Raw genomic sequence first — 26,005 nt, 5'->3', positions numbered from 1 at the left:
CCTGGGGAACCTGGCCTGAAATACGAGCATTTATTAGGAACGTAAGCTCCTTAATCTCCAACTACTTTTGAGACAGCATTCTATAAGACAATTTCAATCTCAAAAATTTAAAATACCTACTCAAAAGGATATTTAAGACCTTTGAATTAAAAAGCAAATTTTATTGAGCAACAACGCAGGGTATCCACCTTGCCAGGGTCTAAAAATATTAAAACAAACATAGTCCTTGGTCTGTAGATTCTATGGAGATTACTGATATGTGTGTGTGTGTGTATTGTACGTACGTATGTGAGTTGGGATGAAGAGTCTACAGAGAACAGAACTATTGACAATATGGTATGAAACTGATGAAATTAATGGGAAATAAGAAAACCATCTTGTATAAAAATATTTTGTTCTATCATTTCAAATTATTTCTATATATTCAAAATAGAAAAAAAAAAGAAAAAAATCATGCTAGCTCAGGAAATAAACTTTAAGCACTACTTCATAGAGTAAATGTTGAGGATGATGGATGAGTTGGATGCTGGCTTCCAAAGCCACCCAAGGCTTGATTTTTGTTCTCTTATGACAGGAAAAAAAAAGAAAAAAAAGAGGGAGGGGGATAGCAAAGCATTTGAAGTAGTCATTTTGCATAAAAGGAGCATGCAATTCAGAGAAAAAGAGGAAATTATGTGAGCAATTAATGTCTCTTTATGAAATGATAAGTTAATTAGTGGAAACACCAGCCACTAATGTTCAGGTTAAGTGCAGCCCCAGGGGGCCCGAGGAGGGGAAAGGCGGTAATGCAGGTTCATCACAAAGACACTCAGAGCTAAGAGCAGTCTAGGAGAGCTCACATTCGTATGCCTAAGAGTCACTATCTTTTTTTTTTTTTTTACAGCATCTTATTTATTTATTTATTTTTTATTTTTTTGGCTGCATTGGATTTTCGTTGCTGCGTGAGGGCTTTCTCTAGGTGTGGCGAGTGGGGGTTATGCTTCCTTGCAGTGGCTTCGCTTGTTGTGGAGCATGGGCTCTAGGCCCGTGGACTTCAGTAGTTGTGGCTCGCGTGCTATAGAGCGCAGGCTTAGTAGTTGTGGCACACGGGCTCAGGTGCTCCGCGGCATGTGGGATCTTCCTGGACCAGGGCTCAAACCCATGTCCCCTGCAATGGAAGGCAGATTCTTAACCACTGTGCCACCAGGGAAGCCCCTAAGAGTCACTATCTTTGCCAAAAACATTGAATTGACATGAATTCTCACATCAAATGCAAGACTTTTAATGCCTAAATGGATAAGCATTTTTAATAGGGAACAGCATGATTGGCCGTGCTTATATGTGTATAATAGCCCTCAACAGCCCTGCAAAAATCATAGTCAGGGACAGTCCCCGAAGTCTTAAGGGGACTTGACCTCAGGACTCCTTCCACCTGGGATGGGACTTGCTGGTCCACAGCTGCCAAAGGAGAACACATGTTTGCAGCAGATCCACTGGGAATCACGAGCAAAAGCTGCTGGGACCTCAGGCAATCAGCACCCTTTAGCCCTGACCAAACCACAGAGGTCTGGCGGGAGCCGGGAGGCTGAGCCCTGGCTTCCAAGAAAACTCCAGCTCTCTTGGGGGACCAGGAAGCTTCCCTTCTGGGCAAAGGCCTCCCCTCCCCACGTCAACATCCTCTCAAGCCCTGATGTGTACTGACATCACCCCAGAGCCTTGAGAATCTGTGTGTCTGACAAGCTCCCAATAGATGATGTTCCTGAGCCCCCGGCATCTCACGTTGAAAGCCAGGCTTGGAGATTTAGACTGTAGGGGGAGGGGAAGCTTGCCATCATTACTGGGAGCTGCCTTCACTTGCACTGCTTGCAAGAAGGAATGTGTTCACTGCACACCAGCTTCTGAACTGCAGTGAATTTTACAGGATTTTTTTTTTTTTTTTTTTTTTTTTTTTTGCGGTACGTGGGCCTCTCACTGTTGTGGCCTCTCCCGTTGCGGAGCACAGGCTCCGGGCGTGCAGGCTCAGCAGCCATGGCTCACAGACCCAGCCACTCCGCGGCATGTGGGACCTTCCCAGACCGGGACACGAATCCGTGTCCCCTGCATCGGCAGGTGGACTCTCAACCACTGCACCACCAGAGAAGCCCATTGTTTTTTTTTAATTTTTGTTGAAATATAGTTGGTTTACAATGTTGTGTTAGTTTCAGGTGTACAGCAAAATGATTCAGTTTTATACACACACACATATACATATATCTATTCTTTTTTTAGATTCTTTTCCATTATAGGTTATTACAAGATATTGAGTATAGTTCCCTCTGCTACACAGGAGGTCTTTGTTGCTTACCTATTTTATATATAGTAGTGTATAAATATTAATTGCCAACTTACTAATTTACCCCTCCCCCCTTCTCCTTTGGTAACCATAGTTTGTTTTCTATGTCTGTGAGTCCATTTCTGTTCTGTAAATAAGTTCATTTGTATTATTTTTATTTTTTAGATTCTACATATAAGTGATATATGATATTTGTCTTTCTCTATCTGACTTACTTCACTTAGTATGGTCATCTCTAGGTCCATCCATGTCAGTGCAAATGGCATTATTTCATTCATTTTTTAATGGCTGAGGAATATTCCATTGTGTATATCTACCACATCGACAGATGAATGGCAACATGCATTTAAAATAAGAGTCTCAGTCTCCTTGTCTGAAAATGGCAGTGATGCCTCCCTCTTTAATAGATTGTTAGATGTTTGTGGTCTAAATATTCTAAGAAACACATAAGCGATCTTTTCCTCAAGGACTTTTCTGACAAACCATTCTCCCTGCTCTCACTTTGGTTCTTAAACACTTAAAAAAGTAAAGATGACTACATCTACTTCTTATGGTACATTAATCTGCACTAATTTAATATACAAAAGGAATTCTAATAAAACAATTTCACTTTCTCAATCTGCTCAACTATACTGCCTTGTCAAAGAAACAGCCTGCTATGGGATAAAACAGGCTTCAAAACACCCCAACTAACATACAACAACACTCTCTTGTGTGTGTGTGTTAGGATTATGGTGTAGTTTCTTCTCAAATTTGTTTGTTTCCTATACATAATTTTTCCCCATAGGTAGTATCATGCGAGTATGAAATTTCTTACCCTGCTTTCATTACTGTCCATTATAACATGAGCATTTTTTACAAGTGTAATCTTGTAAGAGGCAGCTTTTTTCGTTGTTTCTTCCTCGAGTATTTGTAGATTGAAGGGAAAAAAAAGCATTACTGCATCTGTAATCTCACAGAATATTATAAAAAAAATATGGTATTTCCATGCTTGACACATCTCAGAAAAAATGGAATTGGTGAAATATGAAAACTGTGCAGTGTGAAAATTACACAATTAGTAAAATATATGAAATGGTTGACCTACAAAGATCATTTTCTCCTGGTGTTACAAGCATGAACTCTGGACCTTCATTACTGGGCTTAAATCCCAGATATGCCGTTTACTGCTTAGGTGACTTAGAAAAGTATCTTGAACTCTATGACCTTCCATTACCCCATCCATAAAACAGGGCTAAGCCAAGAACCTCCCTCATGGGCTTGTTGTAAGAATTAAATGCAATTCTATATGCAAAGCGCTCACAAGAGCCCTTGATTCACAGTAAGTACTCAATAAATATAGTGCTAATTACATCAAATTGCATTTAATGGGTGACAGCAGTCATTCCCAAAGTATGGTCCTCAGACCCACAGTAACATCATCACCTGGGAACTTAGAATTACAAACTCGTGGGCCTGATCCAAGGCCAACTGAATCAGAAAAGAGGGGGACAGCAATTAGTCTTTTAGTAAGCCTCCTGGTCATTCCAATGCACTCTTAAGTTTGCAAACCACTGGGATAAAGGCAGAATATACCATTGACCCTTTTTACAGATATGAATTCCCAACAGTTTTCCAGTTTTCTTTTATGGATTAATTAATTTGAGGTGGTGAGGGAAAGGTTGGTTAACAGCTATAAAGCACTACCTAGAGTATAGCTGACCCAGGCATTTTTAACATTAATTAATGAGCTCTGTGAATCTTAGGCATTCTGAGACAAAATTCATACTCAGGTTAACAAACTAGATAACTAAAATATAATGTTAAAATTTTCCTTTCTGTTATAATGCCACACAAAATTAAGAGCAAGTATCAGTATTAAAAACTTTATTTTAATAAAAAAAACATTATGGGATTGAATAGAACTCACACATAGCACTCATAGTTTTGAAAATCCATTCATTCTCAGATATTAAATGATTAATAAATGATAAGTCAATGATTAATGATTCTTTTGAGTTGGGCATTAGTATCCTATAGACAGAGTTAATAGTTACCTTAAAAATGCTATTTCAGATACTAAATGATTAATAAATGATAAGTCAATGATTAATGATTCTTTTGAGTTGGGCATTAGTATCCTATAGACAGAGAGTTAATAGTTACCTTAAAAATGCTATTTCCTTTTCATTCTATTTTGACATGGAAAAGAAAGGCAATGAACAAATGATAAAGATAGTTGCCCCTAGGTTGGGGGAATGAGAACTCTTGTAGTGGGGATACAGGATGGTACTCTTCCCAAGAGCAAGAAGAAGGTAGGATACATCTTAAAAGCATAACTTTTAGTAAATAAAATTATGAAAAGCATATCTTAACTTCCTATAGAGAAGTAAAGTAAAAGCAATTTGTTTAAATACATATTCATAAAACTTTTATAAATATTTCTCCATTATATTCTCCTGGAAGATAATATTCTAGAGTGTGGAATCACAAGTGCTACTTTTGAGCTCATTAATCACCAATTTAAGACTCTCTATACTCACCGACAGTATTCCTAGAATATCCTGAAGCCACTCCAGAGCCTATCTACCATTTGTTGTATTCACCCTGAACTGAATTTGAAGAAACTCTTCCTGCATGAGCACCATTTTGGAACAGCTGATCCATGTTCATACTGGTTTATTCCAAATAGCATAGCAGTGTGTCCATAAACCAGTTCCTTCCCTGAGACTGGAAGATTGACCATGGCCTCAAATTACACCATAGTTACATAAACTCAGTTTCCAATTGTAATGGAATAGTTTAGAAGTCAGGATTTTCATCTAACAGAAGCGTGGGGGGAAAGGAAGAAAACTGCATGCTCTTTGCAGGACACCCAGCAAAGCATACACATCCGTGCTGATTGTGTGATAATTTTCTGTCACTAAGTAATGCTCATTCAAAGGAAGCCGAGCTATAACTTAAACTCATTTCAACTTTTATCAATGTAACATTTTGCTCATTTAGTCAATGCCCACTATCTTTAATAGTATTTTTAGCCTATAAAAGTAAAGAATGCTGCATAAATAGGGCAAAGAGATTTATTACAATAATTTTTTTCCTGATCTTAATTTCCAGGATTAATTGCTGCCATTAATGCTGCTGCTTCTGCTATTTTCATAACACTGTCTGGATGCTAAGAAATCCAGTATCTTGGCAGTTGATCAACTTTATATATTCTATCATTACTCAATGGCATCTACTTGAGACATCGATGCTTAATGAAGGGAAATGTAAGTTAACTATTTCTTGGTGTCTTGTTAGTTATTTTTTGTGAAGAGCTCTTTCCTAATCAGACTGCCTGGGAACACTTAGGCCCATGCATTCTGTTTTGTAGAGCTCTCCAACAAGTCACAGGATATTATTTTTAATGACAAAGTTTTCATAAACAATTCTCAATAGTTTTCCAGTACACTAGTAAGATTTTTCACCTGGCTGTCTATGATAAGACTTGAATGGAATCAACAAAAACTGCATTTCTTATAAAAATGATGCGTAGCATGTACATTCAATTTTTTAAAAATCCCTAAGTTATCATTATTAAAGTTAATTAAAATTGTTATTTATAACATTAATTGTTGCTTCCTCAATGTGTAAGATATACTTCAAGTCAATTCAGCTTACAAGTGTGCAGTGCTCTTTGATGTCCGATGTTCAGACTTTGGGGGCAGTCCAAGGTGGAAATGTCAAGGTCACTGCTCTCCAGGTGCGCCTCACGGCAGATGTGAGATGCAGGATTCATCAAACATTGAGTGCATGTGAAGACGGTTCTTTGACTTGGAAGTTGCTCTAGTTGACTACAGAGTGCACCCACACTTGAGTTCTTACTCCTTCTGGGGGGCTGGTGCTCTGGGAAAGAGCTAAGCCATCTCTGAGGCCCAGGACCCAGCCAAGGGTTTGCCTTATTGGTTCAGTTCTGTTCAGTCTTGAGAGTTCTCAGCCCTAATGAAGGAAGCATTGACTCCAACTCTCTTCTGATCACCTGTTTTAACTTGTCAATTACAAGGGGCTTAGTGACTTCTGAGTCACTCTGTACTGTTGCTGTTTGGGGGACCATCAGTACAGGTCTGTGGTCTAGATGAGCAAGTCATTCAAGTGCAAGAATCTCCTGGATATAACACTGATGTAATCAGCAAGCCATGGATGACGCCAATGGCCAGTGGAGATCTCAGCCTTCTCCAGCTGATGCTATCTGGTCGGCATCCACAGGGACTCCCATGGCACTGTCACTTGCTAGTCTCTCTACCGGGATCACCCTCTCTCAGAAGCTGAACCATATGAAATTACTATGGCTGTGGGTCAAGGGGCTGGATATTAGCAATCTCATAAGTTTGACCGAATATTTCTACAAATCGACAGCACCCTATACAACACGGCTCCAGTTTCAAATGGGCTGCATTGAAAGTCTCTTGTCTTGCTGCTCACTTCAGCTTCAGAGGAAACCCAAAAGAATAGTCTTAAATCTTGGAATCAGTAAATACTCATAATCAATAATGAACTGGGTCAAGTTCTAACCCCTCACCCATATCATGCTGCAGAATCCTACTGTTTGGTGAATACCACCTTCTTTTGAGGGAAAGGTAAATTGATGGATAATTGTAAAATAATGACTCCACTTATCCATTATCTGAAATGTTCTCTTAACGTTCTAGATTTTTCTGCTCATTCTCTGAGTAAACTCTCAAAATGAGAATTCTGAGTATTAACTTTGTTTAGTTTTAAAATAAACAATTTGATGGCTACTGCTCTCAACATAAGTTGGGGATGTATAGCAGCTAGTAATGCAAAATATGTTATTACTATCCATAACAACTTTCATTTACATTGGATTTTACCATTTAAAAATGCTTTTGCTATATTATCTTATTTAAGTGATGGAAAGGTGATGAAATGATTATGTATTTACAAATAAACTGAAGAAGGCCTATAGTCCAGTCAAGTTATTGTAATTATACCTTTGAAAGAAATGGCAATTTCTCAATAAACTTATGAACATGGTGGCTCCCATTTTCACTCTTCACTCTTTGTGTGTGGATCGAAACCCATGCCTTTTCTGGAAAATGACCAAGCCTTAATAATAATGCATCACCCTACCTCAGATTTATGTGTGACCTACAGAACCCACAGCAATGGGAAACAGAGGTGAAACATTTGGTGTGGGTTACAGTTTGTCCCTGCCCTTTATTTCTGAATTCTAGTTTTCTCATTTATTGACACTGGATTTTCACATCAGAATCTCAGAATAGGCAAGATACATAATTGTCTGGCATCTGTAGAACTCGGATAAACACGTGTATACCTCATCTAACTGCGCTCTGGGGTTACAAACAGGTATCTCAAGTAAGTGAAATCCTCTTTGGCCTATGAGGCTGCTCAATCATCTGCAGTCAAATCACTGAATTCTTTTCGGGTACTAACTTTGAAAACTATTGAGGGACAGCCAAAACACGCAGGGTCCTCTTATCATTTTCTATGTAGATTAAGTCTTCAGGCTCATAATAATGCTTCTTTACATAGAAATATAGTAGAGATTGATCAGAAAGGTAATGAGGTATGCTCTCCACTCAAAGTAAGTGTACTCCACATATAGAAGCATTCTGTGATGTAAGGAAGATGGGGTTTAGGGCAGAAGATACTTCTTTTAACTGAATACTTACAAATAAAAACAGCCCTACATTACTTGTATAATTCATGTTTGCAATACTATGTCTAGTTTGGAGGTTTACTGTTGCCCTGCTTTGCTTTGTTTTATTTTGTTGTGTTTTACTCATTCATTCATTGATAAAAAGATGGATGATTTCAACAACTTCTGTTTAAAGCCACAAGTATGTACTGAAGCAATTAAAACAAGTATGATATGTATCCTTTATCAGCTCAATCTAAACACAGAGGAGAATCACAGGCATTACAAGATAGAAAAGTCATATATATACACTACCATGTATAAAATACATAGCTAATGAGAACTTACTGTATAGCACAGGGAACTCTACTCAGTGCTCTGTGGTGACTTAAATGGGAAGGAAATCGAAAAAAGAGTGGATATATGTATATGTATGACTGATTCACTTTGCTGTACAGCAAGAAACTAACACAAATTGGAAAGCAACTATACTCCAATAAAAATTAATTTTAAAAAATAGAAAAGTCATTACTCAATTGAGTTTAATGCCATGTTTATACTACTTGTGATGCTCTCTCCAAATTCAGGTGAATGATTTAGTTTAAAGTGCTTTTAAGTCACCAGGGCTTTCTCATACTTGGCAGAAGAAATGACATATCTTCCTTGGAGTACCACCTTTAAACTCAGACCTCATATAATGCCCACACGTAAGTTCCTAGGAACATGAAACTGCAATCAGAAATCTCAAACAGAAGAATGAGTAAGTCCCTATGAGCCAGATTAATTAGAAGCAATAAGCAGAAGAATAAAATCCACAAAGATTGAAGACAGTAGAATTATCAGATTCAGAATATGAAAAAAAACATACTTAATATGATTAAAGATATAAAGGGGACTTTGAAATTGAAACTTAAAAGAGAGCATCCAATATGTCAAAGCAAATATGAATGAGAACAAATTGAACTTAGAGAAATGAAAAACATAATTTAAATTAACATATTAGAAATAGCTTAATAGAACTCTCATATGACACTCATAGGATTGCAGATGGTACAACTGCTTTGGGAAACAGTTTGGCATTCTCTTGAAAAGTTAAACATGCACCTGCCATATGACCGAGCCATTCTGCATGTAGATATTTACCTGAATGAAAAGAAAGTATATGTCATACAAAGACTTGTGTACAAGACTTGTTCATAGCAGCTTCATCAGTAAATAGCAAAAACTATCAACAACCCAAATGTCCATCAACAGGCGAATGAACACATAAATTGTGCTACATTCATACAATGGAATACTACTCAGCACCAAAAATTAATGAGCTAGTGATATCTGTAACAATTAAAATTTAATAATTCTTTATGATAAAACATTTGGCAAATTACGAATTAAAAGGAGAGACCTTAACTAGATAAAATGAGTCTATTTTTTAAAAAACTTATTGATATAGCATGACCCAGCAATTCTACTTGTAGCTATACACCCAAGAGAAATTAAAACATTTGTGCACACAAAGATATGTACATGAGCGTTCACAGCAGCCCAATCATAATATCCCCAAATAGGAAACAACCTAAATGTCCAACACTTGGTTAATGGATGAAGTGTGGTATGTCCATTCAATTGAACATTACTGGGCAATAAAAAAGAAGTGACATACTGATACATGGCACAACATGGTTGAATGTTGAAAACATTATGCCAGATAAAAGGGCCAATACCCAAAGACCTCATATGGCATGATTCCATTGATATGAAATGTCTAGAAAAGACAAATCTATAGGGCTGAGAAAGGTATGAGGCTTCTTTTTGGGGTGATGAAAATGTTCTAAACCTGACTGTGGGGCTTCCCTGGTGGCACAGTGGTTGAGAGTCCACCTGCTGATGCAGGGGACACGGGTTTGTGCCCCGGTCTGGGAAGATCCCGCGTGCCGTGGAGTGGCTGGGGCCGTGAGCCACAGACGCTGAGCCTGTGCATCCAGAGCCTGTGCTCCGCAATGGGAGAGGCCACAACAGTGAGAGGCCCACATACCACAAAAAACAAACAAACAAACAAAAAAAACTGACTGTGGTAATGGCTGTAAAACCCTATAAATATACTAAAACCCATTGACTTTTACATTTTAATTGAATGGTATATGAATTATATATCAATAAAGTTGTTATTTAAAAACACCTGCAGCAATGCTTGTAATGATAAAGGAATTCCATTAAATAAAAGGTTGCCTAGCCTTGCCCACTTCTTACCAGTACAGAAAGAAAACAAAACGAAATGAGAGTTAAAAGATTTTAAAAGAAAACAGAATATAGTAATCTTTACAGGTTATTCAGATAAAAACCCTGAAGGAATCTAAAAACTAATTACAGCAATACGTAAAGAGCTTTTAGCAAGTTTGCTTGGTATCAGATCAATACATAAAAATCAATTGCATTTCTATATAAAAAGAAGCTATTAGAAGATGCACCTTATAAAAAGGATTACATTTCCTCCAAGAGCAACGAAAACTCTAAGAGGCCTAAGCATGAATGAAAAAAAGAATAGTGCTAAGTCTTTAAGAAGAAATGTATAAAATTCATTGAAAGACAATAAACAAAATGGATTGACATCAGGTTCACGAATAGGAAGACTTAAAATAATAAAGCTGTAATTTCCTCCAATGTCCCAGAAGTAGACCACACATATGTGAAAATCTGACATATGATGGAGATGGCATTCTAAGCTCATGGAGCAAATGACAATCTACTCAATAGCAGGTATTGGGACAATCAGTTATTTACATGAAAAAAAATAAACTGAATCTCTACCTTTTCCAGGCCCCCACCCTCCAAAAAAAAAACAAAAACAAAAACCCCCACAAAAAACAGGAAATCAATTACAAGTGAATTAAAGACTTTAATATAAGAAGCTATAGGGAGTTCCCTGGTGGCCTAGTGGCTAGGATTCTGGGCTTTCACTGCTGTGGCCCAGGTTCAATCCCTGGTCAGGGAACTGAGATCCCACAAGCTGTGTGGCAGAGCCAAAAAAAGAAAAAAAAAGGTATTATTCTACAACTATTAAAAGAAAACTTAGGAAATTGTTTTAATGTTGTTTTAGTAGACGTGATTTCTCAAGCAAGATTCCAAAAAGCATGAATCCTAAAGAAAACAGACTGATCAATCTAACAAAACTAAAATAAGCCCTTCTGTTCATCAGAGGACACCATAAGAAGGTGAACAAGCTCAAACTGGAAGAACATGGCAGTAAACACTTTAAACTAACAGAAAATGAGTGTCCAAATATATTGAGAATTAAAATAACTAAGAAAAAGGAAAACCAGTAACAGAAAACTGTGTAAAAGACATCAATAGGCATTTAATGGAAAAATAAACACAAATCTCTAATAAATATGTAAAAAGTCCTGTTAGTGCAGAAGGTAGGGAGATGCCAACTTCAAAGCCACCAGATTTGCAACAAAAGGGCCAAGAAAACTTGGAAAGTAGCAAGTTTTTGCTGAGTATATGGAGCAAAGGATTAGTCATGTCTGATGGGACTGTAAATTTGTACAGTTACTTCTGAAAGCTCTTTGACTTTATAAAGGAAGCTGAAGATGTTCAAATCCTGCAAGGTTGCCAGGGCTGCTCTCTGTGTGCCCAAGAGAAACACATGCACACCTACACTAGGAGTCCTACACAACCATGTCCCAAACCATATGTTTCCAAAAAGCAAACCCTGCAAATGTTCTTCTCAGGAGAAAGGATAAATGCTTTTTGGCACAGTCAGATGATGAACTAGGAGACATCAGTGAAAAAAAAATTTTTTTCATGAACTACAAACACCCATATCGACATGAATAAATCTGCAAAAGAGATGGTTGAGTGAAAAAAAAAGCAAGTTGCAAAGAATATGTAACATAATTATGTAAGATTCAAAAACAGGCCAACCGGACTTCCCTGGTGGTGCAGTGGTTGAGAGTCCACCTGCCAATGCAGGGGACACAGGTTCGAGCCCTGGTCCGGGAAGATCCCACATGCCGTGGAGCAACTAAGCCTGTTCACCACAACTACTGAGCATGCGCTCTACAGCCCGTGAGCCACAACTACTGAGCCCGTGAGCCACAACTACTGAAGCCCATCCACCTAGAGCCCGTGCTCCACAACAAGAGAAGCCACTGCAGTGAGAAGCCTGAACACTGCAATGAAGAGAAGTCCTTACTCACCTCAACTAGAGAAAGCCCGCACACAGAAACAAAGACACAATGCAGCTAAAAATAAATAAATTAAACAAATAAATTAAAAAAAAACAGGCTAACCAAATAATATTTTGCATATCTGGATGTTTGCATGTGGGAAAATACAAAGAAATCCAAGGGAATGAATAAACATGAAAATTCAGTTTAGTGTTTATCTCTAAGATGGTGATGTAGGCAATTAAAGAAAGGCAGAAAAGCATTTTGAACAACCATTGGTCAAATTCTATTTCCTCAGTAGAGCTGTGGCATTTTTTAAAACATCCATGTAAACATACCACATATTTTCCATTGTATATATCATATATTTCATTATACTATATATACCACTATCTTAAAGTATAAGATTTTTCTGAGAATCATTTGTATAGCATAATCTCAAAAAAATTCACTCCATAACTAAAGCCCTATGAATCAATGATAACATTTAAAAAATAAGCTATCAGTCCATTTTAATAGAATACTTTTATTTGGAAGTACCTTATTCTATCACTGTATTCAATTAGCATCTCAGAGTTTTATTTGGTTTTGTGCTTTTCTGACTTAACGTGAAAGAATTCTCCCTGGGAATAATGATGCCAGTGAAATCTGTGAAAAGTGATGAATTCAATCCCCTGGCAGAAACGCTGCTGATTCCTTTATATCTTATTTCCTAAAATTCCCTTATTTTGAAGTTTTTAATATTTCTCTAAAAACTTTCAAATATCCTATGGAGCATTATTTCTTCATGAGTTTATTATTCCTTTGTTCTGACTCTAGGAGCTGCACAGGAAACTAAGTTCTGATGAATTTTGTCCCTCTGGAATGCTAGTTCATTAGCCAAATATAAGAAGTGTTTGAAATGGCCAGGTTCAAGCTTAAAATAAATCTCTGTACCTGCACCCCAAAGGGCAGTCTAAATAGAATTGAGCTAACTTAATTCTGTCTCTTGAGTTTCGCTCTTGCATTTGCTGTGTTATCTTCATATTAAGTGGTTGATCACACACACGAAGGTTAGGTTGATAGACATCTTGCTATAGACACTAGGTCAGCAGAGAAAGATCTTGCTATTATCCTAAATAACATCCCTAAGGCAGCAATGAAGACTAAGTTACTTGAGGGCAGGCAATGTGCTTTTCTCATCCAGAACTGTACTCCCAGTGCCTATTACATTGTGTGACACATAGTAGGGCCATAATTTATGTGTGTTTAATGAAGCCATGAATGAATGGATGAATGAGATCTTGCACTCCTTCCTGTCCTAAAAGAGGACTCCACAAACCCATGTTCTTATATACTTGTCCTTGCTTCCCTGGCCCTAGCAACCCACTCACATGGCCGAGGGCAACACTTCTCTGATTTGGGAACTAGATAGGCAGACCTCAGCTTTTAGACACAAGTCCCAGAGGGATGCTATTAGCTTCCACAGTCCCTCAAAGACCCCAAAAGGCTTTAAAACAGTGCTAACAATTCCAGTGTTTCAGTAACACTGAGGAATTTCTCTATTCACACCTTCATCTCTTTGGTAAAATTATTTTCTAGTACCAGGTTACAAAGGCATTAAATGAGCTTATTAATAACAGTAGGACACAGACACTCAAAATTACAGTGACTTGAGCAACTGTCCACCTGAGGCAAGTGCAATTTTTATGGTTATGAGACCATATCAAACAGTGTGATGTTTCAGTACATCGTGGCTATATGATCACATACATACTACTCACACATTAATTCAAGAATATCACCATACTGTGGTGTCCCTAGCAGAAAATGGTGACAGTCAGAATACTCTGTCTTCAGTTAATTTGATATCATCATAATCATCCATGAAATAAAACAAAAAGAGGGAAAGGTACAAACAAATAAGTGTTCTATGAAGATGAGGGCATTTCCTATCTACTTGTGCACGTGACAAGTGAGTCATAATTATAATATTTATAAAAAATAATTAATTCATTAAGAAGAGGACCAGCCTACATATATCAAATATTTTCTCAGTGACAAACACTATGTTATTTATTTTAAACACTTTTCCACATTTGATCCTTATAACCAACATCTCAGATAAGTACTATTCGCCCCAATTTACAGGCAGATAAATTGAGTTTCTAGAGGACTAGTATATTTCCCAATGTCACACACTTAGCAATAGGCAGAGTTGAAATTCAAAGCCAAAACTTACCTGTTCCAAACTGCATTGTCTTAAAACACCACCCGGACCACCTCCTAAACATTAGAGCTTCAGTATTTCTTGGGCATTTATGATACGACACGCAATCCAAGAATCCCGAAAGACAGAATGAACTCTTTACCTTAAATGAGGAATGTCAAAATGACAGCGGGTCTCAACAGGTGGAGACCATCATCTACACATCAGAAAGAGAAGGTTAATTGCTAGATTTAGGGTAAAGCTGGCAGTCAATTCCTTGGACAGATCTTTTCAATAAAATCTTGCTGAGAGTTACATTCTCAAATAAGTGTGTAAGACGAAGCAACAATTTGTGACAAGTTTTAAACTTCCTCAGCTCTTGAGGTACTAAACAAACAGATGTTTCTGAAGACTGGGGCTTATGAATACCGCTTTACTGTCAACAAATTAGGCAACATCTTTGCTGCCTGCTGCTAACGCAGCAATCTCTTAAATTTAAAATTCTATGATAGCTTCTCCTGGATAAAAGGGAATTAGCATACATTCACATACCATGAAATAAAAAAATCAAAGGTTCCTTGTTGAAAATAGGCAACAGTTGCATTGGAGCTAAGCTCACAGTGTTGGCTTAGCCTACACAAATGTTTAAGTTTAAAAAAAAAAAGTAATTTTGCAATTCTGCTCTGTCTCCTTTGATACACGTGAGTTTCCAGACCCTCCCAACTCTAACTCTGAAACCACTGTCAAGTGCTCATGACCTTGGTTTCAGTTTTATGACCCATCCCCTGGACAGAGGCTAGCATCTTATGTGGCTGTCACCAGCCTCCACGGGCTTCAATCCATTCTCCACACAGCTGGCAGAACCAATGTTTCCTTCCAGAATATCACTTCCTTGGGGAGAACCATCTTCCATATTCTATTGCCCACTCAACAAAACCCAAAGTCTCTAGCCTGACTGCTCACCAAATGGTCCTGTCTGTCTGTACCCTTAATTAACACCAGTCCACCTATGGGCTCACTATACCAGCCACACTGATTCCTATCCAACCTTGTCTTTCTGACTTTGTACTTTCTTTCTGAGCAATGCCTTTATCCCAGTCCTTTCCCTGCCAATGTTTCACATCTTCGACACATAAATATCCCTTTGTGAAACCATCACTGGCACGGCCTCCTGTTCTCTTCATGGCACCAACATGTTCTAGAATGTTCTGCCTGCTTATGTGTCTCTCTCTGTATTTGACAGTAACCCGCTGGAGACCAGGAGCTTCATCACATTCACTTTTGAAGCCCAAGGAGTGCCTGCTAACATGTTGGGTCCATACAGTCCTTCACAAGCATCTTTTTTTAAATAAATAGAACCAGCGATTACTTCTTAAAAGTCCCGGTCCATGTGATCTCTCAGTTTGAAAAGCTCTCTTCCAGCTCCCTGTTTTTAGCCCAGTTTTTAGCAATGTAGAACACACCTACACTATCTGAGGCAGTTTACAATATACTTACAAACCTCTTTTAGACTGTGCTTTCCCAAATATAAAGTCCATGCCATAACCCAACTAGAGATGTTCCCATATTGAACAAACTCCCCACATAAGCATGTAGTCATCTATCTGCCTTCCTCTGAAGCTCCAAATCTATTTGGTAACATCTTGCCATCCTAATGACTGAATTATTTGGATCTATTATTCAAGTCCAATAAATGTCCCCATGTTAAAATATTCAGACGTTGACTTACTGCGTATCATGAAAGGTTTGAATGAGATGAAGGGCACAGTGACACATCTAGAACAGACATAGGTGCTCAATGTTTCCTATTTTACAGGTGAGGAAACAGAGGCCCAGAAAACCCAAATGACTTGTCCCAAGTCACAGCTTGAGTGTTTCAGGGCCAAGACCATGATCTTCCTGCTATGCCCCTACTGCCTTTCCATCTTAATAACTTGAACATACAGGGTTCATGGTGTGCATCATCCAGTCTTGACAACTGAAGTTCTTTCTTCTTAAGTGGATCAGATACTCATTGTTTTTTTGTCAGTTGAAATATCACTGGTTTTCAGTCCTCTGACATGAGCATAACAGACAAATATAAATTTAAGTAAACTTGGTAAAAGGTTTTGGACCTTTGGCACCTGAGCAAAGGCAGAAAGGACCTGAAGGACACACAAATGTCTTCATCAACAGGCCCTTCTACTTCTCAACACACATATACATTTATACAACCAGGAGACTAATGAGCATGCATCTTTTGGTCAATGCATTCATCTCTTGCTGTCCCCTGTTTGAAACACATCTATTCAGAGAGTCACTGGCTTCTACATCTTAATTTACTATTTCCTGCCATACATATGTTATCCTTGCATTACTGCTCTTCTTTTGATAAGGACACAGTATCAAAAGTCCCATCTCCAGCTCTAGCAGTGGGTCCAGAGACACATTAGGTTACTCCATGTGAAAGGGAAACTGATTTGGCTTTCTTCCATTTCATTGTGTCAATTTCCATGTGGTTCTCTAGTCTATATTATGAAAGAGACAAAAGTGGTGCTATCCTGATAGATCGTTTTAGTCCTAGTGAGAGGAACTATTTTATAATTTGTTGCAGAAAAATTAAGGAGACTTCAATGAAAAACTTATCTGTATCAGGGCAAAAAACATATATGATTCACTAGTAACAACATGCAAGATGCTGTGTGAGATGCTTTACTTACATTTCTCATTTAATCTTTACAAAATTGCTGAAAAGCACTATCCCCATTTGTGTAGATGAGAAAAGTAAAATTCAGAGAAATTAGGAAAGCTAGGCAATACCATAAAAACACAATGATGAAATATAGGTCCAATTTATGGAGCCACAAACTTCACCTTTCAGATCTATGAGTTTGAAAAAAAGATTCTGTAAAGATGAAAGAAAACATGAAGCATCTTCTAGACTAACTATATTTATAAAGATTTGCAGTTTTCTACCAAGTGGAATATTAAATTTCAAAATATATTAGAGTTAGTTTTCCTCAAAAATCTGTTTTACAATGCAAAACCTCTAAATAAAATTTGGTATATTCATTATTTTTAGATGTAAAAATAATATTAGTTTGTTGATGTGTCACTTTGGAAAGAGGACAGGCTTCAAATTAGATGCAAAAGTGTTAAGATACAACAATTGCCCTAAGACATATATCAGATAATTATAACTGTTAAATATTTTTAGGACCTACATAGAATTCTCAGGACAGTTGAATATTTCTTATTCCACAGAAATCTAGAACAATGTGTTTAATTTTGCTATAGAATGAATGTTTGTGTCCCTCCAAAATTTACATTTTATGGTGAAACCTAATCCCTAGTGTGATGGTATCTGGAGGTGAGGCCTCTGGGAGGTGAGGTCATGAGGATGGAGCCTTCATGAATGGGATTAGTGCCCTTATACAGAAGGCCCTGGAGAGCTCCTGTGTCCCTTTCACTATGTGATAACACAGCATGAAGACTATGACCCAGGAAGCGGCTTCTCACCAAATAGTGAATTTGCCTGTGTTTTGATCTTGCACTTCCCAGCCTCCAGAAATGTGAGAAATACATTTATGTTGTTTGTAAACCACCCAATGTATACATTCATTTACAGCAGCCTGAACAAACTAAGACAATGTGATAACTAGTATTTTATAGACTTAGTGTAATTTGTCCACTGGCAATTTGCAAGAGAATACTGAACAGTTACTTTGGACGCACTTAAAAGCAATGATAATGTATACTATTGACACTCTTTATGTCATTTGTATAAGAATGAAATCAGAAACGTATTCAGATGAAGAACTTCGAAACTGCTATAATCATTGGAGGAGGGGGAGGAGAAGGAAGAAGAAGAAAATCAGTTCAAAAACATTTTACCTCTAGGGTGAAAACGGACTGAAGACATTTAGATGGTTATTTACAGCATAATTCAAGACACCATTTAAGACACGATAATAACAGCATTCCAGCGAGGCATTTTAAATGTGTACTTGGGGAGTAAAGATACCTGGGTTCAAAAATCATGGGTTCAAAAACCAGTGTCTGGTCACTAGCTGCTGGATGTTGGGAAAGCAATTTCTCACTCAGAATCTCAGCTTTCTCATCTACAAAATGAAATACAGGGCTTCCCTGGTGGCGCAGTGGTTGAGAGTCCACCTGCCGATGCAGGGGACACGGGTTCGTGCCCCGGTCCGGGAAGATCCCACATGCCGCGGAGCGGCTGGGCCCATGAGACATGGCTGCTGAGCCTGTGCATCCGGAGCCTGTGCTCCGCAACAGGAGAGGCCACAACAGTGAGAGGCCTGCGTACCGCAAAAAAAAAAAAAAAAAAAAAAAGGAATACAAGTAAGACTTATTAACTCATAGGGTTAACTAGGAGTAAATGGCATGACCTATATAAACCAGTTAACATTGTGCCCAGCCTATGGAAATTGCTCCAACAATACTATCATTATTATTGTTAAAATTATCACTATTATCATCATCTTCTTAAGATGAGAGTGAAAATATGAGAATAGGTCAACCACAGTTCCACACCACAGAGCACATCAAACCAACAGGCCTTGGATTCCAGAGTACTATTTTGGAATCTGGCAAGGTGAGAATAATATACAATATTTTATATATAATATATAGAGATGGAAATATGTATAGATAGTAAGACTGGTGATTTTTGTCAAAAAAAATAGCAATGAGAATAAGAACAGTAATGAAAGTACTGTGTACTCATTCATTTTTTATTCATTCAGCATTCATTGAACTGTTATGTGCTGGCCACTGCTTTGCCATATACTCTGAGGCTCTGTCCTTGGGGAATTATTTAGGGATGGGGGAAGAAACAAGAGATCCAGCACCTACTTCTAGTGGCTGAGGAGGCTCACAAAGTCCCAGTGCAGGGGAGGAAGAGGCAGCAGTTTTTGTCCAGGTTTTTTAAATAAAAACTTCATTTAATGAAAAAAAAATTCTTAAAAACTAAAAGTTATTCAAAAGCTGTTTTCTTTTTTTTGTTGTTTTTTTGTTTTTTTTGTTTTTATTGGCAGAAGTATTCACTGGTGGTAAGAATCTACAATCTTATGGCTTTGAATGGTTTTTTGCCTTTGGCTACATGACTGTTTAGGAATGTGAGTATATGTAGAAATATCTACATAATTTAAACAAACTTTATTTGAATAAAATTAAGTAATTATTTAATATGTCTGGTTTCCAAAATGAAGTATTTTGGCAAATTTCTTCCTTCTTTATTTAAAAAGAATAAATGGAAATATCTACTTGTTTCAAAATCATATCCTGCAGGATAATTAAGAAATGCACAATATGCCTTACTTTGTTATTATTATTTTTTTTTTTTTTCTGTACGCGGGCCTCTCACTGCTGTGGCCTCTCCCGTTGCGGAGCACAGGCTCCGGACACACAGGCTCCGCGGCCATGGCTCGCGGGCCCAGCCGCTCCGCGGCATGTGGGATCTTCCGGGATCGGGGCACGAACCCGTGTCCCCTGCATCGGCAGGCGGACTCTCAACCACTGCGCCACCAGGGAAGCCCAATATGCCTTACTTTGGAAAACAATTACATTCATATATAATTTCTTAAGAAAATGTAGAAATTATGCTTTTAAATAAATACATTTCATTCTGACAAAAGTCTGTGACTACTTGACATATTTCTTCACTGCTAATTTAACCAGATCAGTATTTTCTCTAAAATAAGCCTGACTTCTTTGTAGGTCTGGAAAAGATTTTTAGACTCTATTTATAAAACTGTTGGCATATTCACAGAAGCTAGTTAATAAAGAGAATGACCTTTGATAACATTTATAACATTAATTCATTTTGTATCACAATCTCCAAAATATGGCAGACTTTTGAAGAAACTGGTTTCTGAGAAATTCAATAATTCATCTTCTGGAAAGAAAGAGCATCTTCTTATGTGGAGCAAGCATTTTTTACACATATATTACATTTTGTAATTTTTGGCTGCACCCTTCTGGTATGTGGGATCTTAGTTCCCCGATCAGGGATCGAACCCCTGTCTCCTGCACTGGAAGGCAGAGTCTTAACCACTGGACTGCCGGGGATGTTCCTACATTTTGTCTTTTTAAACATATATTACTCCAATTGGAGTCTTGGGTATCTATATTATAAAAATGGCAAGGCTAAAGATGATTGCTTTATTAGTTTTCCTTATTCTACAGTAAATAATAACTCCACTCTACATTCAAATACCTTTACTTCTTAGAATCAAAGCTATAGCTTATTTTAATATGTGAATCCAAATGCATGTGTATATGCATGAAAAATAAAACTGGCTACAGACATTAAACTTTTGAATAGAATACAGATGCTCACAGAATAAAATTTATTTTCTCTAAAAAACTTTCATAATTCAGCTTGTTGTAATATATAATACCACCAATAGAAAAGCACTGTATTCATTTTCTATTACTGCATAACCAATTACCACAAACTGAGCAGCTTAGAAAACATATAATTTTTTATAGCTAACAGTTTTGTAAGTTTTGTAAATTTTGTAAGTTTCATAAGTTTTTCAGGCACGGCATGGCTGGATTCTCTGTTCAGGGTCTTACAAGATTCTCATCAGAGTTTCTGCTGGGCTACTTTCCTTTCTGAAGTTTCTGGGGAATAACCTCCTTCCAAGTTCATTCGGGCTATGAGTGGAATTCAATTCCCTTTGGTCCTAAGACTGAGGTCCCCTTCTCCTTGCCAGCTGTCAGTTGGGGATCATTCTCAGGATCTAGAAGCCACATGTGTTGCTAGCCACATCTTTAGCTCAATCTTTAAAGCCAGCAAAGGAGAATTTATCATGTGTGAAATCTCTCTAGCTTTGAATTTTCTGACATTGTCTTTGAGCTCCAGACCGACTCTTGTCAAAATCATCATCAGCAGCATCATCATCAGTCTTCCAAGCGTCAGGTCTCCTTTAGGAAGAGTTCATAAGATAGATCCAACTATTATTTGAATTCAACTTCTCTTCCATTATGTTCCTGCTGCCCATGGGAATCAAGGGATATGAGTAGGCATCTAGTCTGGTATCCTTAAATTTTCAGTAGCACTTGAGAAAATCCCCAGTGTCCTTTGACTGAAGGTTAATACATTCTGTGGCAAGGATCTTCTAGAAGGGTCAACAGAGTCCCAGACTCCAAACTTTGTTAAGTTCTAATAACTCCCAAGGAATGGACATCTGGCCCCAATTTGAACAGATCAAGAAGACATTCAGAAGAATGTGAGCCCTGAGCTGGGTAACTGGATCCATAGGAAGAGGTGACCTGGCAAAAGAAGCAGGATATTCTAGATGGAAGGGACCACATGCCTATAACCATGTGAAGTGGGAAAGAGTGGTGTATTCATGAAATTGCAGAAGCGGGAACAGGTCCTTCACAGACGTGGTTCTGATCTATGTGTTTATGTAGATCAATTCCACACCACGTGGAGGATGGATTTGGGCAGAATGCAGGCAAAGGGATGAGTTAGAATGCTGTTCCAGGGGTCTATAGAGAGTATGACAAGGGCATGGGTACAGGCAGGTCCTCTGGGGCTTGCAAGAGCAACACAGGGCCCCATCTAGAAGAGGACCAGGTGGCTCATAGGGCTGCCGGATCAAGACCTCCCTGACAGGTCTTAGCCTGAGGAATGGGTGAGAACCAAGTAGTTGCAACTGGCCAGAGGGTGGAAATGGGCTATTAGCAAGAAGGATTTGGTCCTGACCCTAAATCAAGGGCCTCCTCTATATAAATAACATTCCTGATTCATATCTGGATGGTTCTGGGGAATTAGGGAGAAGGTAGGGAGCCAAGCTCTCTTGTTGTAGGAGGGAGAAGGATCCAAGAGCTTGGAAATGTTTGGCCTGAAACCAGTGAGGAAAGCCAAGAGCGGAAGGCGATAAGGGACATAGTGGCACTGTAGCTACAGTAAGAAGCAACAATAATTCTATTCTAGAAGACTGATAACACTTCAACAACCACTAACTGATCTGATTTCTGGAAGCTATGATATGAATTTGCTCAGAAAACTCTGAGAAGAGTTTAAGAGATCACAGTGTTCGTATGTACAGCTACTTGAACCCTAGATATGAGGATGCAGAAGTTGCTTTGTGCTGTGACAGTAGCTATCTCCAGATTCTCCCCTCTCCAAATTCTCGGCATTCTCATTTATGATTTGATTGACTGTTACAAAGTTGGCTGTTATTAAGGCATACTAATAATGTCTTTTCATTAAGTTTAAATTGTCAGTGTAACTACCAGGAAAGGTCTTAGGAATCAGATGGAACAATTTCCTAACGCCAATACAGGCAGAGGAAAACCAAACTGTATTTACCAGTCATGTTTACCACTTATATAAAAATCTGAAAAATATTTGATATTGTTTCATTTCCTCTAAGAAACCCTCTTACTCCTCCCTAGTATCCCTAAGAAGATAAAACACATCTAAACCATCACAGACTTCTTTACCTGTTCTCCTTTTTCAAAAATTGTTTACATTCTATTCTGTTTATTTTTAAACATCCCCTTTGATGTGCTAACTAGGTTAGTCTTTCACCCTTAATAAAGACTTGAACTTCCAAAGGTGCATTTCTGAAGCTGAGCAAACAACGAGGTTATGACAAAAAAAAAAAAAACAAACAAAAAAACAAAACAAAACAGTGGAAGGTATGTATTGGATTTTCTCCAGTGAATATCAGTAAATTTATTGTATTATTCAAATGCAGATTCAGGCATTAGACATTTCCAAAATACAAAATAATCAAGCTTGATGAAGACATATTATATAGCTATATGGCAAGGGGAAATGATTAGGCAGGGTCATCTGCACTCAGCACTATTATTTAATATATATTTAATACAGAATTATTGATTATGTATCATGGGCTGTTAGCTGGGAATACAAGAGACAGTATAAATAATCACAAGTTGTCATGGGATAATTTTTCTGCCTACTTTGGCAGTTCACTGATGTGTTCTATTCATGAAACATTAGACCTAAGAAAAGATATCAACTCAGTCAAGTCAAATGAGGGAGGAGGAAAGTTTTTAAGAATTTAAAAGGTAATCTCATAGATGCAACATCTAAATGCAGCCAGTCCTAATGGGAACTAAACTGGTCTCTGACTCTCAGGAACCACAGAGTCTCTCTTGGACTATTCTATGTCACCAAAGATTCTTCCACCAGCACCCAATCCTCATGGCCACCATCTCCTAGCAAAAAACATTAGATGTCACAGATTTGGGGTCACTTAGTTCTCATTCTCAAGAGCACAAGACTAATTTCTTGTAGGCCAGTTACTGGATGAATCACCCTTGGGTCAGATATCCATTTCTGATCCAATCAGAAGTTGAGAATTAAGTCACAGGATAAAACATGGTCCCCCAGACCTGCTGTTACCAAGGGCTGAAGGGGGGTGAAACAAACTACAAGATGGAGAGTATGCAAGGTTATCACACAGAAAGATTAGGAATACAAATTGAAAAGGTAATCTGACCAATGGTGAAACAATGGGTTTCAAAGCAAATGTAGATGTCAACTCAACCAGTGTTTACGGACCTAAAAAAAATCTGACAGATTTAGCTTCTCAGGCAACATTCACCATTAAAGAAAGAGCTCTTCAAATATGTACAACCACATGTACTAAATCAAATACACACTTATAAATATTATTTTCCCCCATACCTTAGTCTCACTATCTTCAACCAGTCAACCTTCTGAAAACAATTTCAAGTGGACACAATTCACTTCTCCTTTTTCTTGTCCATCCTACTTTAGTTAATGTGGATGTTCAGACAAGCCTGTGATGAGTTTAAGAGATTACAATGTACCTATTTGTAGCTAGCATAGCCTAGGTACTTGGGTGCCAAAGCAGATGGGCTTTAAGATACCACAATTAAGGCTTTACTATTGAAAACGATATTTCAAAGCAATTTAGTCTAACAAGAGGTGCAGTGATTTCCATTTAAAGGTTATCACTGTCGGACAAAGCAAAGAACAATGTTAAAAGATTAATGGCAGGTAGCTCCAATAGGAAACATTCCAACTACAAATTAATCTTACAATGATAGAATATTTTAAGAGCAATGAATTCAAGCATGTTTTAGTTCTTTTGTGGCAGTAGTTGGTTAAGAGACCCTCAAACTCATGTTCCTGCCTCAGGCAGAGTGGCTATAGACGCCAAGACTAGGAATCCCTGCCTCATTTCCATCTATGAGAGGCCATGGGACTGGTTCTCACCAATGGACTGTGGTTGCAGTGATGCAATTGACAATGCAATTGACCATGAGGCCGTAGGGGCTGGCAGCACTCTCAAGAGAGAAGCCGGGTCCTTAATTACTGCATGGACGGAAAGCAGACCCCTGACCAGCATCCACCACCTCTATCTGTTGCATGAATAAGAAACAAACCGCTATTGTGTTAAGTCGATAGAATGTTGGAGTTTATTTGCCATAGCAACTGTTGTTTCCTTAAGGAAGATACCTCCCTAAAAATGTAGCATGTCAACACCACAATACAGAACAAGATGACAGAAAAGTACGATGCAGTTTTGAAAAATAAAGTCATCTTACGGAGCTTTATTTATGTTTTTTCACACACACACTCACACTCACACTCATACACACACACTTCTATTTTTAAATATGAACACATGGTCCTCAGGCAGATTATTTTGTGGTCAAGTGACTAAGTTTTTAAAAAAATATTTCATAATCTCAAACCAACCCCTAATTGAATAAGCAATCCATTCTATCTATGGATTTGAATGCTTTCACACACAGGAATTGCATTGGTTGATGTTTGAGGAGCAATTTTATAATTTGGCATTGTATACCAGCAAACAATACAAGTAACACCAAAACCTTCTCTCCTTCATTTCCAGAACCTGCAACTCTGGATCATTTAGAAAAAAGAACCAAGCTGAGAGACTGTGACATGGCATCTCCTCATCTCCAGTAAGCTGACTAAACGCAAAGCCTCCTTTTTGTGTAAAATGATGCATAATTTGCAGTCAGGGCAGGCGTTCATTTTATGAAGAGTTTCAAGTACAAATCAGATCAGACACCTTTTGAACATCTTAAATCGGCTTGGTTACAATTCCTTTCCAACATCTGACTGAATGTTCTAATTCCACTGCCAGGTTTGCAAGGAGAAGGTAAACACCACGATTTCCTTTCACCGGCAACTCAAAGCCCAGCCCTGAGGAGCCCTGCGCGCAGTACCTGACGCTGCTCATGCTGCCCGTCTCGGATCCAAGCTTGCATCGCTCCAGTTGGCTGGCGACGATCTGGCGTTCTGCCTCTAGCTCTCGGGTCAGCCTTTCAAACTGTAATTCCTGAAATAAAACCATCAAAAAGATTAATGCTATCAGCTATATGGAAACTGGAAATCAGACTAAAAAGACAGTATGGTCAAAGGGGAAATTAGGATTTAAGGCGTTAAATTTGAGAAGCAGGGGCTTCCCTGGTGGCACAGTGGTTGAGAGTCCACCTGCCGATGCAGGGGACACGGGTTTGTGCCCCGGTCCGGGAGGATCCCACATGCCGCGGAGCGGCTGGGCCCGTGAGCCATGGCCCCTGAGCCCGCGCATCCGGAACCTGTGCTCCGCAATGGGAGAGGCCACAACAGTGAGAGGCCCGCGTACCACACACACACACACACACACACAAAATTTGAGAAGCAGAGGTTGCTGATGTGGACTCGAAGA

At 38.4% G+C, this 26,005-nt stretch overlaps 1 protein-coding gene across 2 annotated transcripts in view; it reads right to left on the bottom strand.

Moving 5' to 3' along the window:
- Positions 1-26,005, bottom strand: part of CTNND2 (catenin delta 2) — a gene marked incomplete at its 5' end in the record, with an annotated part of 948,683 nt that overhangs the window by 583,442 nt on the left and 339,236 nt on the right. For both annotated transcript variants that reach the window (XM_082623542.1, XM_082623543.1), the window contains one exon: positions 25,521-25,633. In XM_082623542.1, the coding sequence (XP_082479668.1) occupies positions 25,521-25,633 (113 nt within the window). The remainder of the gene's footprint in view (positions 1-25,520; positions 25,634-26,005) is intronic.

Source organism: Mesoplodon mirus, assembly GCF_964341445.2.
Source record: "Mesoplodon mirus genome assembly, chromosome: 5".
Lineage (NCBI taxonomy): Eukaryota > Metazoa > Chordata > Mammalia > Artiodactyla > Ziphiidae > Mesoplodon > Mesoplodon mirus.
This window is presented reverse-complemented; position numbering and strand designations above follow the sequence as displayed.